We start from the raw sequence: 14,354 nt of genomic DNA, 5'->3' as shown, positions 1-14,354 counted from the left end.
ATGTCTATGCTTCAGCCAGCTTGAAATCCACTGAACTATCCAGGGATTAAGTCCAATCTTCACTAATTTATCTATCAGCTCTTTATGTGGAACCGTATCAAAGGCTTTGCTGAAGTCCAGATAGGCAATATCCACGGCACCACCTTGATCCAACACCTTTGTGACATAGTCAAAGAAATCAATGAGATTAGTCTGACATGATTTGCCTTCAGTAAAGCCATGCTGATTTGGGTCCAATAAGTTATTGTTTTTTAGGTGCTGATTTATCCTCTTTTTGAGTAGAGTCTCCATCATTTTAACTACAACTGATGTCAAGCTAACTGGCCTGTAGTTACCAGCTTCTTCTCTACTGCCCTTCTTGTGGATAGGCACAACACTGGCCATTCTCCAATCCTCAGGAACATCTCCTGTTAACAGGGATTGGTTAAACAAATCAGTCAGGGGGGTAGCAATGACAGATCTGAGTTCTTTAAGAACTCTGGGGTGGATGCCATCTGGACCTATTGCCTTATTTATCTTTAATCGTTCAATCTATCTATCTATCTATCTATCTATCTATCTATCTATCTATCTATCTATCTATCTATCTGGTCAAACAATTATAGGGTAGTAATTTGTACAAATAAAACATTAGATAATTAATGATAAAAAGTAACAAAGAAGACAATAGGACAGGGACGGTAGACACAATGGTGCGCTTATGCACACCCCTTACAGACCTCTTAAAAAGGGGGAGAGATCTACTGTAGATAGTCTAAGGTTAAAGGTTTTGAGGTTAGGAGTAGAAACCACAGAGTCAGGTAGTGCATTCCAGGCACTGATTACTCTGTTGCTGAAGTTGTATTTTTTGCAGTCTAGTTTGGAGCGGTTGACATTTAGTTTAAATTGATTTCATGCTCGTGTGTTGTTGCGGTTGAAGGTGAAGTAGTCATTAACAGGTAGAACATTTTGGTATATGATTTTATGTGCTATAGTTAAGTCTTATTAAAGAGCATTTCCTTTAATTGTTAGAGGTAGCTCATCTTCCAAAATAATTTTGGAATTCAGAAAAGTGAAGTCAGTTCCTTCAAAAAACTCCCTGTCCTCTCCCCTCTACAGACAGAACAGAATAACAGAAATAACGAAAGGTAACTTGGAGGTCTTCTAAAGCAACCCCCTTCTCAGACAGAAAACCCTCTACCATTTTGGACAAATGGTTATCCAACCTCTTCTTGAAAATCTCCAGTGTTGGAGCACTCACAACATCTGGAGGCAAAAAACCATATCATTCTTTGGAGAAGTCATCTAGAAATTAGTTTTTGATATAATTATTATCTAGATAAGATGTGACTATAGTTTCAAATTCAAGAAATTCCGTAGAAGCTTGATTCTTTTGAATGTTTGAAAAGGTATCTGGTGATGGATAAGGGGAATGGACAAAGAAGAACAAGACAAATCGTTTGCTTGTTGGTGGATCAAACTGGTTGATCTTAACAGCTGCTCTGCAATGGCTTCAGAGTGGTCCTAACATCGATCAACCATGAATATTTTCTTTTTGATGTTGTCTTTAATTGTGCTGATTAAAATTTCCACAGTGCCCTTCCTGAGTATTGTGGATATTCCCAATATTTTAGAGGGCAAGAACTCCCATTTATTAATCTTTGTAAAAGTTGCGTTGAGAGGCTCACAACACAACCCTAAAAATGCACATCAAATCAATGTGTTTAATTTGATGCTGAAATCATAGAGCCATGTTTTAAACCCTGCACAAGGTATCATTAAGGCCTTCCAGCTGAAGAGTAGGGTATAAGTGTGTTGAGCATAAAAAGAAACCGTTACCTTCCATTTCCTGTGCGTAACAATAGACATCATATGTCTCATCTGTATCTCGAACACCATATGTTCTCACTCCAGGAAATTCATCCTTGTCACCATAACAACCTTCTCGAGGATGGTGCATTGGGTACCTAGTTTAATAAAAGAGTTAGAGAGAGGAAAAATTATTTTCACGGAGAGAGGACAGAGAAAGGAAATAGTATATTCTGGGATATAAATAATTTCCAGGAAAAAAAATAAATGATTGAGACTGAAGGTACATTTGGAATGATAGCTTTGGTGTTTATTGGAAAACTAATATGGAGACACTCCACTTTATGGACAAATGAGTTCAACCAGTCAGGGTTCTGGCTTCTTTGCACTGTTTTCAAGCTTCATTTTCTTTCTCTAAAATGTCCAATCCATATTTTTTTGCTCATAAAAGTAAGAAATTTCTCCCTCGGGGAAGCTCTTGTTCCAAGCTCTGATAGTAATGTTTCTCTCTTTACAAAAAACAAAAACTCTTGGAATTGCAAGCTGTGATTGTTTTCTCTGCCTCTACAGTGAAAAGAAAGAGTTGGGATTACTACTCAGAAGGACAGGTTTACGAATGGGAGACATTTGGACTGCCAGGTACTATATGTAGTATGGCAAGTTGCCTGGGGCCACAATAATTGAATTGTGTCGGTAGGGTAGATTTTTAATGAGAGAAAGAGAGAGGGAGACAGAGAGAGACAGAGAGAGAAACACAGAGAGAGACAGAGAGACAGAGAGAGAGTCAGAGAGACAGACAGAGAGTCAGAGAGACAGACAGAGAGACACAGAATGACACACAGAGAGACAGAGAGAGACACACAGAGAGAACGAGAAAGACAGAGACAGACAGGGAGATAGATACACAGACAGTTGATGTAGTAAGCTCTGATAGTTTGATATATTTGTAAGCTGTAATGTATGTCTGATATGTAAGACAAAAACAGACTTGTAATACTATTATTGTATTGAGAGATATTGACTGATTTGGATGTGTATGACTGGACTGTTTAACTTGACTGTGCTATTTCTAAAAGTAAACACTAATTGGACTTTAATGTATCTGTTTTTTGTATGACTGAGTAATTACTCATATCTCCTGGATATCTGCTGGAATCCCATGTTTCCTCTGTGCTAAAGGGTCATTCTGCACACTCCTTAACATACCTGCAGATGTATAGGCAGTGCACCCATGCTTTTACCAAAAATATTTTTCTTTCCTAAATTTCCACTACCTGTGTTTCTCCTAAAAATAAGACCCTGTCTTATATTTTTTTGAAGGCTGAAATAAGCACTTGGCCTTATTGCCCTGCATTCAAAAGCCTGATTGGGCTTATTATCAGGGGATGTCTAATTGGGGGGGAAACAGGTAATATTATTCAGGCCAGCAGAATTGTATGGAGAGAAGAACACGATTTCTCATCTGCTATAAAATCTTCAGTTCTCATCAAATGAAGAGGAGGGGGATAGCCAAGCAGCGTAAATTCTCTAATTGCTGATGCACAGCACCATTTAATATTTCACCATGATTATTCTTTACCCTGTGTTTGCATATAGCCAGGCTTCTCCATGCTAACCACCCTGGCTGAGGAACATGGAAATGTATTTTAGTTAACCCAGATGGTATAGGTCAGTGATGGCGAACATTTTTTTCCTTGGGTACCGAAAGACCATGTGTGCAATACATCGCGCGTGCACGAGTGCCCACATCCATAATTCAATGCCTGTGGAGGGTGAAAACAGCTTCCCCCATTACCCAGAAGCTCTCTGGAGGTTGGAAAAGGACTGCTTCCCAACTTCTGGTGGGCGCAGTAGGCTCGTTTTTCACCCTCCCCAGGCTACAAACATTTCCCTGGGAGGAGCGCCTTCCCACATCCCCCTGGAGGCTCTCTGGAAGACAAAAACACCCTCCCAGACCCTCTGTGAGCCAAAAACCAGTTGGCTGGCACACACATGCACGTTGGAGCTGAGCTAGGGCAACGGTTCACGTGCCAGCAGATATGGCTCCATTTGCCACCTGTGTCATCCATGTCATAGGTTTGCCATCACTGGTATAGGAGATGAGTTGGAAGAGCCAGGTGGAGGATTCACAAATTTATTTATTTATTAGATTTGTATGCTGCCCTTCTCTGTAGACTCGGAGCGGTCTAAATCCAACCTGAAGAGTCGAAGAGGGTTCAAAGATGGACAAGGACCATGTAGGAGCAAATGAATCAATCTTTATTTTCCAGCTTTATTTTCTTGGTGTGTTGATGGTACCAACACATTTTGGAATGGAATATTTGCTCCAGGCGTCTTGAACTTTCCAGGCCTACCCAGAAAAACTCTGTGATTGCAAAGCCTGAGCAAAAAAACTATGCTAAACGATGATGTGAACTGAGCATCCATACATGGTTTTTTGTCATATCTGGGCTTGCCCAACCATATGACCTTTGACCTACACAAGGAATACTTCACCAACCTCTCTTGAATTCCACTGATTCTATCTTGTGCCAATTTAGCGATGACTGTTTGTTGACTAGATTCTTGTGTATAGACATGAGCAATACATAATCTTATCTGGAACTTAATATGTGATCCCAATTCTTCATGCCTGACAGATGTGCTGGAGAAAATGGTATACCTCCTGCCCCCCACTTGGCAATTGCTTACCTGACTGTTTGATCCGACAACCAACCAGCATCACATTGGTCAAAGCCATCATCATAGGCAGCCTGGAGCTGCTCAGGTGTTGCGATGACTGCACTGTTCTGGATGCATGCCTGCTTTGCCTTCTCGAAGTTTAAAGTGTAGCGGGTAGAAATGGCTCTGTAATGGAACACGATCCCTGGAAAACAAATTGGTTCAATTCACACAACAGGCTTCACTTGGCTACCAAACTAACCCACCTTCTGGATTGGTGCAATATTTTGATGCCTAGCTTAATATTATTATTATTATTATTATTATTATTATTATTATTATTATTATTATTATTATTATGTCAATACAACTCAGCAAACGAGATCACTATGCTGGATTTCGTATTTCATCACCAGTCGGGCGCTTCCCAAGCACCTAGGACTGTGTGATGTAGTGGCGAATTATGTTTGCCGATCCCAGTAAAGCGGCCTTTTGCAATTGACATATGGAGATTTTGTCAATTCCGATGGTTTTCAAATGTCCGCTGAGATCCTTTGGCACTGCGCCCAGTATGCCAAGTACCACTGGGACCACATTCATTGGCTTATGCCAGAGTCGTTGCAGCTCGATTTTTAGATCTTCGTATTTCACTAATTTCTCTATTATTATTATTATTATTATTATTATTATTATTATTATTATTATTATTATTTTATTTATTATTATTAATAACAATAACAATAACAACAACAACAATAATAATAATAATAATAATAATAATAATAATAATAATAATAATAATAATTTAGATTTGTATGCCGCCCCTCTCCGAAGACTCGGAGCGGCTCACAACAACAAAACACAGTACAAATCCAATGATTAAAAAACCATTTAAAACCCTTAATATAAAAACAGTCATACATCCCAGACAAACCATACATAAAGCGGAAACAGCCCAGGGGAATCAATTTCCCCATGCCTGACTGCAGAGGTGGGTTTTGACTACCTACAAGATGCTAGTTCCCCCAAAAAGCAGCCAAACTTTGTACCAAGTGTGCTTGTAGTTCAAACCATTAATATCCATAAAACCATTTTCAGGTCAAAATGGTCAAATGGTTGACTTCTTAGCACTGCCATCTTCCTATGAGTAAAAAAAAAAAGTGATCTTCATTTCTCACATCAGGTTTGACATTTAATATTCCACCAAAAAAAAGAGAGGATGAATATTTCTGGCTTTGCTCAATGAAAGCATCTCACCTAAAAGACCTCAGAAGCCAAAAGAAGTGAAACTCATTGAATGTACCATTTAGTGTCATTTATACTAAAAGTATAATAGATAGCTAGATAGGTAGCTAGATAGCTAGATAGCTAGATAGCTAGATAGCTAGATAGCTAGATAGCTAGATAAGATAGATAGCTAGATAGCTAGACAGCTAGACAGCTAGACAGATAAATAGATAAATAGATAACTAGATAACTAGATAACTAGATAACTAGATAAATAGATAAATAGATAAATAGATAAATAGATAAATAGATAAATAGATAGATAAATAAATCATTTTTTTAAAAATATTTTTTTAAACCCTAAAACAAGATGGTGACAATGCCTGGAACTTGGCTCCTGCACATCCTCAGAATTTTTTAAAAAAAAATTGAAAAAAAAAGGTGATTTTTTTTTTAAAAAGAGAGGGGGCATTTTTAGAGGGGCTGCATATAAATCCAATAAATGAATGAATGAATGAATAAATACATTAAAAAATATAAATATAAATATAAATATAAATATAAATATAAATATAAATATAAATATAAATATAAATATAAATATAAATATAAATATAAATATAAATATAAATATAAATATAAATATAAATATAAATATAAATATAAATATAAATATAAATATAAATATAAATATAAATATAAATATAAATATAAATATAAATATAAATATAAATATAAATATAAATATAAATATAAATATAAATATAAATATAAATATAAATTGTAACACCCCCACACACAATTAAAACTTGGCTCCAAAGCAGCAAAGATTTTCTCTCTCACCTTTAACTGTCACCTCCACCATGTCGTGGCTATCCTCAATACCATGGATGACTTCACAGCGGTAGATCCCAGTGTCATTGGACCTGAGTGTCTTGATTTCCAGAGTAGCATCCGTTGGTATGGTAGGATAATAGGGGAGAGAGATAGACTCCTTATAGGCGGAGTGGATCCGTACCTCCCCATCCATAGCCACGAGAAGGACAACTTCTTTGCCTTCGGACAGTTTGCTCCATTTGATTCTTGGGGACACTGGTGGGGTGTTTGGAGCGGTGGTGACTGGCCCCAAAGTGTCAATAAAGTAGCAGGGGATGGTCAACGTTCTTCCCAGGGAGACCCGCAGAGGCGCACGTAAAGGTATGCTCACGCTGAGTGTGCCGCTGTGATCTACGGATCCCCAAAAGAAAAGGAGGAAAAAAGAGCGAAATATCAGTACCACAGAATCATCCCAGTCATTCACACCCTCATCACCTCACGGCTCGATTAATACAATGCTCTCTACATGGGGCTACCTTTAAAGAACGCTCGGAGATGCAGTTAGTCCAAAATTGCAAGTAGGTTTGTAAAAAGTCCCAAGTACAGCAGTCAAAGTTTGCATTGGTTGCCGATTGGCTTCCGGACATAATTCAAAGTGTTGGTAATGATCTATAAAGCCCTACGTGACATCGGGCCGGATTATTTGCAGGAGCGCCTTCTGCCATATGAATCTAAGTGACCAGTTAGGTCCCACAGAGTCAACCTTCTCCAGGTCCCTTCAACCAGACAATGTCTCTTGGCGGGGCTGAGTGGAAGAGCCTTCTCTGTGGGGGCTCCGATCCTCTGGAATCAGCTCCCCCTGGAGATTTGAGCCGGGGTGGCGCAGCAGGTACAGTGCTGTACTGCAGACCACTGAAGCTGACTGTAGATCTGTAGGTCAGCGGTTCAAATCTCACCACCGGCTCAAGGTTGACTCAGCCTTCCATCCTTTCAAGGTGGGTAAAATGAGGACCCGGATTGTAGGGGCAATATGATGGCTATGTTAAAAAGTGCTATTGCTAACATGTTGTAAGCCGCCTGGAGTCAAAGGAGAAGGACGGCATAAAAATTAAATGAATGAATGAATGAATGAATGAATGAATGAATGAATAAATAAATAAATAAATAAATATGCATTGCCCCCACCCTCCTCGCCTTCTGCAAGAGTCTCAAGACTCATTTATGTCACCAGGCTTGAGGCTATTAGATCTTAGGTCCCCTGGCCAATTAATGTTATGTGTGGCTGAGGTCTGAACGTGTATGATTGATTTTTAAAATACTGTATTAGGGATTTTAGATTAATTCATTGGATTGTCATTGTATTTTATTATAGGTTGTAAACCACCCCGAGTCTTCAGAGAGGGGCAGCATAGAAATAAAAAAAATAATTAATTGACTAATTAATTTCCGTCACCGGTCTGAACTGGTAGCAACCCACCGTTGCCATGGAGGCTTGGCTTGGCTTTAGTTGGTACACTAGCAATGGCCGTTCGTGGGGTGAAAGAAATCCACTAAAGGGGCTCATGCCTTTTTCATTAGCCGACTAGCCTTCCCTTGAATACTGTAACTTGGGACTGTTTAAAAACCTACTTGGAAGCTGTGGAGGGTCCAGATTGCAGCAGCCTGTGTATTCACTAATTTGTGTCATTGTGCTGCAACCCCTACACGAGTTGCCAACAAGCTTCCAAGTCCAACTCCAAGGACTGGTTTCAATCAACGGAACCCTCAATGGCTTGGCACTTGGTGGCTTCCAAGACTGCCCTCCCTCCAGTTAGAATCAGCTGGAGCCGCACAACTCTTGCAGAAGAAGCAGCTTGTGGTTCCTCACTTCCATGGGGTGAGAGGTATTGTGGTTCCTCAATTCTGGGAAGTCGCTTCCTTGTGGCAGTGCTGCCCCTTTGGATCGGGCTCCTGGATGACATTAGTTTGGCTCTCTCTCCCTCTAACGGCCTTCTGCAAAAAACTTAAAACAGAGCTCTTTTGTAGAGCGTTTGGTGGCTGAGCCCACTTATTGTTATTTGGCTTGTTGTTTCTCTGCTATATTTTATTCTTCTTCTTCTGTTTCTACTGTAAGTGTCTACTTCTGTAAAATGCTGAGAGATCTTAAGAGATAAGGGCAGAGGAAATGGAGCTAAACCACAACTTCCATAAACTGAACCAATATACTCAATAGTATAGGACAGTGATGGTGAACCTTTTTTTCTTGGGTGCTGAAACAGCATGGGTGTGTGCTACCGCACATGCGCCAGTGCCCACACCCATAATTCAATATCTCCCTCCCCTGAGGCTCTCTGGAAGCCAAAGACGCCTTCCCAGAGCCTCTGCGTGGGCCAAAAATCAGCTGGCTGACACATACATGCAGGTTGGAGCTGAGCTAGGGCAACAGCTCACGTGCCAGCAGATATGGCTCTGTTTGCCACCTGTGGCACCCATGCCATAGGTTTGCCATCACTGGTATAGGAGATGAGTTGGAAGAACCAGGAGGAGGATTCACAAATGGTCTAAATCCAACCTGAAGAGTCAAAGAGTGTTCAAAGATGGACAAGGACCATGTAGGAGCAAATGAATCAATCTTTATTTTCCAGCCAGCTCTCTTATAATGAATGTTATCTCTATGCTACTTTGGCTGTGCACATGCGCAGTTTTACCTGATGTGGGAACATGTATATCATTGATAATGTTGCAGGTGCAAGGACAGAACTTTAGGGCGTAACTTTAGGAAGTCTTGGCAGCAGGCAAAAAAAATGTGTTTTGGTGGTACCAACACATTTTGGAATGGAATATTTGCTCCAGGTGGCTTGAACCTATGCTAACCGATTATGTGAACTGAGCATCCATATGTGGCTTTTTGTCATATCTGGGCTTGCCCAGCCATATGACCTTTGACCTACACAAGGAATACTTCACCAACCTCTCTTGAATTCCACTGATTCTATCTTGTGGCACCTATGACATACAGTAGGTTCACCATTACTCACCACCCCGATGCGGTACTCAATGAAATCGAGTTTGACACCCCTGATGTAGAAGCAGCAGCAGCATGATAGTATTTTTTACAAACTGCAAGGGCATAGTCCCTTCCTTCCCAGAAAAGACCCCTGAATTGCTTCTGTTTTGTTTACAATTCATAGTAAACCAAGTGTAACATACCTAACACTTCCGCAGAGGTGGCTGCAGCGATGACATGCCAACACACAAATGCTAATAGTAAAGTGGTCATGCTTTTTCCTGAAATACAAACAAGAGGACAGTGAATTAGTGTTTTTGGTAGGATGAACAAAACAATAACCAAGATCCATATCAAGCACGTAGACAGACAGCAATAGTTTATACCAGTGATGGTGAACCTTTTTTCCCTTGGGTGCCGAATGAGCCTGCATGCGCATTATCGCACAGGCGCAAGAGCCCACACCTATAATTCAATGGCTGGGGAGGGTGAAAACAGCTTCCCCCAACCCCCAGAAGCCCTCTGGAGGCCGTAAATGGCCTGTTGCCTAATTTCTGGTGGACCCAGTAGGCTCATGTTTCACCCCAGGCTCCAAACGCTTCCCTGGAGCCAGGGGAGGGTGAAAGCACCCTCCTCCCCCCCCAGGGGACTTTCTGGAAGCCAAAAACAACCTCCCAGAGCCTCTGTGTGAGCCAAAAATCAGGTGGGCTGCACACACATACATGTTGCAGCTGGCGTAGGTCAAAGGCTCGCATGCCAAAAGAGATGGCTCCGCGTGCCACCTGTGGCACCCGTGCCATAGGTCCACCATCACTGGTTTATACAATGGGATTTCACCTTCTCTACTTGGCAAGGAAGAAATATACTCTGCATTTCAATATTTTGGATGTGCTGCCTATTACAGTCAATATGGTCTTGACATGAAAAGGTGACAATGTCCAGATGTTGATGAGCTAGAATTTCCACATCCCTTACCATTGTTCCGACCAGCTGGAGTTGCTCAAAATTGGTGTTTCGTCTCAGCTGGAAACTGGACATTGCCACCTCCTAATTAGCAGCTGCCTGTTGCTGTTAACATTTATTAAATGACAGTTTTTTGATGCATATGAACAGGAAAATTGATTTAGGCAGGGCACAAACTATACTTACAGCAATTCTTCAGTGAATTGAAATTTCACTCTAAAAACTAAATACACTGAAATACAGGTGCTCAGCTGGCCTGGTATCCAGATATCTAATGAGACATAAGTTGATATTAAAGTAGAATTGGCCTAAGAGCCTAAGTGGAGAATAAAATTTGGGTCAAGCTGAGCCAGGCAATAAAGTGTACTTAATATACCAAGTCCTACATTATTTGATTTATAGGAAGAGCTGAAATGCAGAAATTGTCTTTCAAAGTTCTGCAATTTAGTTCTGGTCAGATGGGGAACGAAGGAGGGAGAAGGTAAAAGCAATTTCATGGAATCTTTCCAAAGACAAAATAAATTCTCCAAACAATTTACCACTAAAGTCCCCCCCCCTAGCCTGTTGTATCCACCACAACTGATTTCTTGATAGCAATAGCAATAGTACTTAGACAAGCCATGAGTTGCTGACCCCTGTCCTAGACCCACATATAGCAGGAGAGCAGTACGTTCTGTTTGACATTCCAGCTATATGTCTATGTTGATTAGTGATTGATTGTGTGCCATCAGTTAGATATTGAATCTTAGCAGACCAATGATGGGCTGCCAAAATGTTTAGTGCTATGCTGTGGGGGAGGAGTGGCTATTATAGCCAGGGAGAGTCTTGGCCTGCGTAGGCTCATTGCTCCAGAGGTTGCGGGTTGCGAGTCCCTCCTGGTGAAGTTGGACTTAGGGGTTCAGGTGGGCTTGTTACTCACGTACCTGCCTCCCAGCTGCGTGTCAACAGCCCTGCCTGTGCTGCTCGAGGAGGTGGCCGGGTTGGCGGTGGAGTTCCCCGGACTTATCGTCCTGGGGGACTTCAATCTACCGTCACTCGGCGGTTCCTCTGGACTGGCACAGGAGTTCATGGCCACCATGACAGCCATGGACCTGACTCAAGTAGTTCAGGGTCCGACTCACGAGGGTGGACACGCACCCGATATGATATTCCTCTCTGAGCAACTGAGTAATGATCTGAGATTAAGGGGCTTAGAAATGTTGCCTGTGTCGTGGTCAGATCATTTCCTACTGCGGCTTAACTTCCTGGCTCCAATCCTTCCCCGCAGGGAGGCGGAACCAATTAGGAGGTTCCGCCCCAGACGCCTGATGGATCCAGAAGGTTTCCAGACGGCGCTTGGGGTTATTCCAGATACACTCGTCCACAGTTCGGCAGAGTCTCTTGCTGAGGCCTGGAACAAGGCTGCAGTGGAGGCTCTTGACCGGATTGCGCCGTTGCGACCTCTCCGTGGCACTAGACCCCGTAGAGCTCCATGGTTCAACGAGGAGCTCCGGGTGTTGAAACGCCAGAAGAGACGTCTAGAGAAGCGATGGAGGAAGAGTAAGTCCGAATCCGACCGAACACTTGTAAGAGCTCATATTAAGACTTACAAAGTGGCGCTCAAGGCGGCAAGATGCGCGTATCATTCCGCCTTGATTGCGTCAGCGGAATCCCGCCCGGCCGCTCTGTTTAGGGTGACCCGCTCCCTTCTTAATCAGAGGGGGGTTGGGGAGCCCTTGCAGAGTAGTGCCGAGGATTTTAACACGTTTTTCGCTGATAAAATCGCTCGGATCTGAGCGGACCTCGACTCCAATTGTAAAACAGAGTCGACTGACAACGAGTCAGTCGAGGTGACTGGGGCTAAACGTCTTTGTCCATCTGTCTGGGAGGAGTTTGACTTGGTGACACCTGATGAAGTGGACAAGGCCATTGGAGCTGTGAGTTCCGCCACCTGTTTACTGGATCCGTATCCCTCCTGGTTGGTTTCGGCCAGCAGGGAGGTGACACGGAGCTGGGCCCAGGAGATTACCAACGCTTCCTTGGGGAGGGGAGTTTTTCCATCACTCTATAAAGAAGCGCTTGTGCGCCCCCTCCTCAAGAAGCCCTCCCTGGACCCAGCCGTGCTTAATAACTACCGTCCAGTCTCCAACCTTCCCTTCATGGGGAAGGTTGTTGAGAAGGTGGTGGCACTCCAACTCCAGCGGTCCTTGGAAGAAGCCGATTATCTAGGTCCCCAGCAGTCTGGATTCAGGCCCGGCTACAGCACGGAAACTGCTTTGGTCGCATTGATGGATGATCTCTGGCGGGCCCGGGACAGGGGCTTGTCCTCTGTCCTGGTGCTCCTTGACCTCTCAGCGGCTTTCGATACCATCGACCATGGTATCCTTCTGCGCCGGCTGGAGGGGTTGGGAGTGGGAGGCACTGTCCTTCAGTGGTTCTCCTCCTACCTCTCTGGTCGGTCGCAGTCGGTGTTAGTGGGGGGTCAGAGGTCGACCTCTAGGTTTCTCCCTTGTGGGGTGCCTCAGGGGTCGATCCTCTCCCCCCTGCTATTTAATATCTACATGAAACCGCTGGGTGAGATCATCCAAGGGCATGGGGTGAGGTATCATCAATACGCTGATGATACCCAGTTGTACATCTCCACCCCATGTCCAGTCAACGAAGCAGTGGAAGTGATGTGCCGGTGCCTGGAGGCTGTTGGGGCCTGGATGGGTGTCAACAAACTCAAACTCAACCCAGACAAGACGGAGTGGCTGTGGGTTTTGCCTCCCAAGGACAATTCTATCTGTCCGTCCATTACCCTGGGGGGGAATTATTGACCCCCTCAGAGAGGGTCCGCAACTTGGGCGTCCTCCTCGATCCACAGTTCTCATTAGAGAAACATCTTTCAGCTATGGCGAGGGGGGCGTTTGCCCAGGTTCGCCTGGTGCGACAGTTGCGGCCCTATTTGGACCAGGAGTCATTGCTCACAGTCACTCATGCCCTCATCACCTCGAGGCTCGACTACTGTAACGCTCTCTACATGGGGCTACCTTTGAAAAGTGTTCGGAAACTTCAGATCGTGCAGAATGCAGCTGCGAGAGCAATTATGGGCGTCTCTAAGTATGCCCATATCACTCCAACACTCCGCAGTCTGCATTGGTTGCCGATCAGTTTCCGGTCACAATTCAAAGTGTTGGTTATGACCTATAAAGCCCTTCATGGCACCGGACCAGAATATCTTCGGGACCGCCTCCTGCCGCACGAATCCCAGCGACCGGTTAGGTCCCACAGAGTCGGCCTTCTCTGGGTCCCGTCGACCAAACAATGCCGTCTGGCGGGACCCAGGGGAAGAGCCTTCTCTGTGGGGGCCTCGACCCTCTGGAACCAGCTCCCCCCTGAGATTAGGATTGCCCCCACCCTCCCTGCCTTTCGTAAACTCCTTAAGGCCCACCTCTGCCGTCAGGCATGGGGGAACTAAACATCTCCCCCTTGCCCATGTTGTTTTGCCATTGATTGATTGACTGTGTGTCTGTTTTTATATACATTGGGATTGTTATAAATTTATTAATTTTAAACTGTAATTAGATTGGTGGGCATTGGATTTGTTATTTGTTATTATGTACTGTTTTATTGTTGTTGTGAGCCGCCCCGAGTTTGCGGAGAGGGGCGGCATATAAATCCAATAAATCTAATCTAATCTTTATTGTGTGGGTGTGGCTTGATGGTCATGTCACTGTGTAGGAGTGGCTTGCCAGCCATGTGACCAGGTGGGAGTGGCTTGAAAATCATGTGACAGGGGGTGGCTTAAAGGTTATGTGACTGGGTGGGAATGGCTTACCGACCAAGATAAGTTTTCAAATAGGTGCTTGGATTCTTTTTCAGTTTATTAAGTCACATTATTTCAATAGGACAAATGATAGACAGCATTATTTGTTGAGGAGCACAGGAACAT

General features: G+C 43.3%; 1 protein-coding gene across 2 annotated transcripts in view; it reads right to left on the bottom strand.

Moving 5' to 3' along the window:
* The window catches only part of ACAN (aggrecan), a 92,307-nt gene that overhangs the window by 54,690 nt on the left and 23,263 nt on the right, over window positions 1-14,354 (bottom strand). For both annotated transcript variants that reach the window (XM_070762966.1, XM_070762968.1), the window contains exons 2-5: window positions 9,682-9,759; window positions 6,520-6,903; window positions 4,480-4,654; window positions 1,819-1,946 (exon numbers count right to left, since the gene is read on the bottom strand). In XM_070762966.1, coding sequence (XP_070619067.1) covers window positions 1,819-1,946; window positions 4,480-4,654; window positions 6,520-6,903; window positions 9,682-9,751 — 757 coding nt within the window. In that variant the 5' untranslated portion in view covers window positions 9,752-9,759. The remainder of the gene's footprint in view (window positions 1-1,818; window positions 1,947-4,479; window positions 4,655-6,519; window positions 6,904-9,681; window positions 9,760-14,354) is intronic.

The sequence above is a fragment of the Erythrolamprus reginae genome, chromosome 10 (genome assembly GCF_031021105.1).
Source record: "Erythrolamprus reginae isolate rEryReg1 chromosome 10, rEryReg1.hap1, whole genome shotgun sequence".
Lineage (NCBI taxonomy): Eukaryota > Metazoa > Chordata > Lepidosauria > Squamata > Dipsadidae > Erythrolamprus > Erythrolamprus reginae.
The sequence above is the reverse complement of the archived record's forward strand: the minus strand, read 5'-3'. Positions and strand labels throughout refer to the sequence as shown.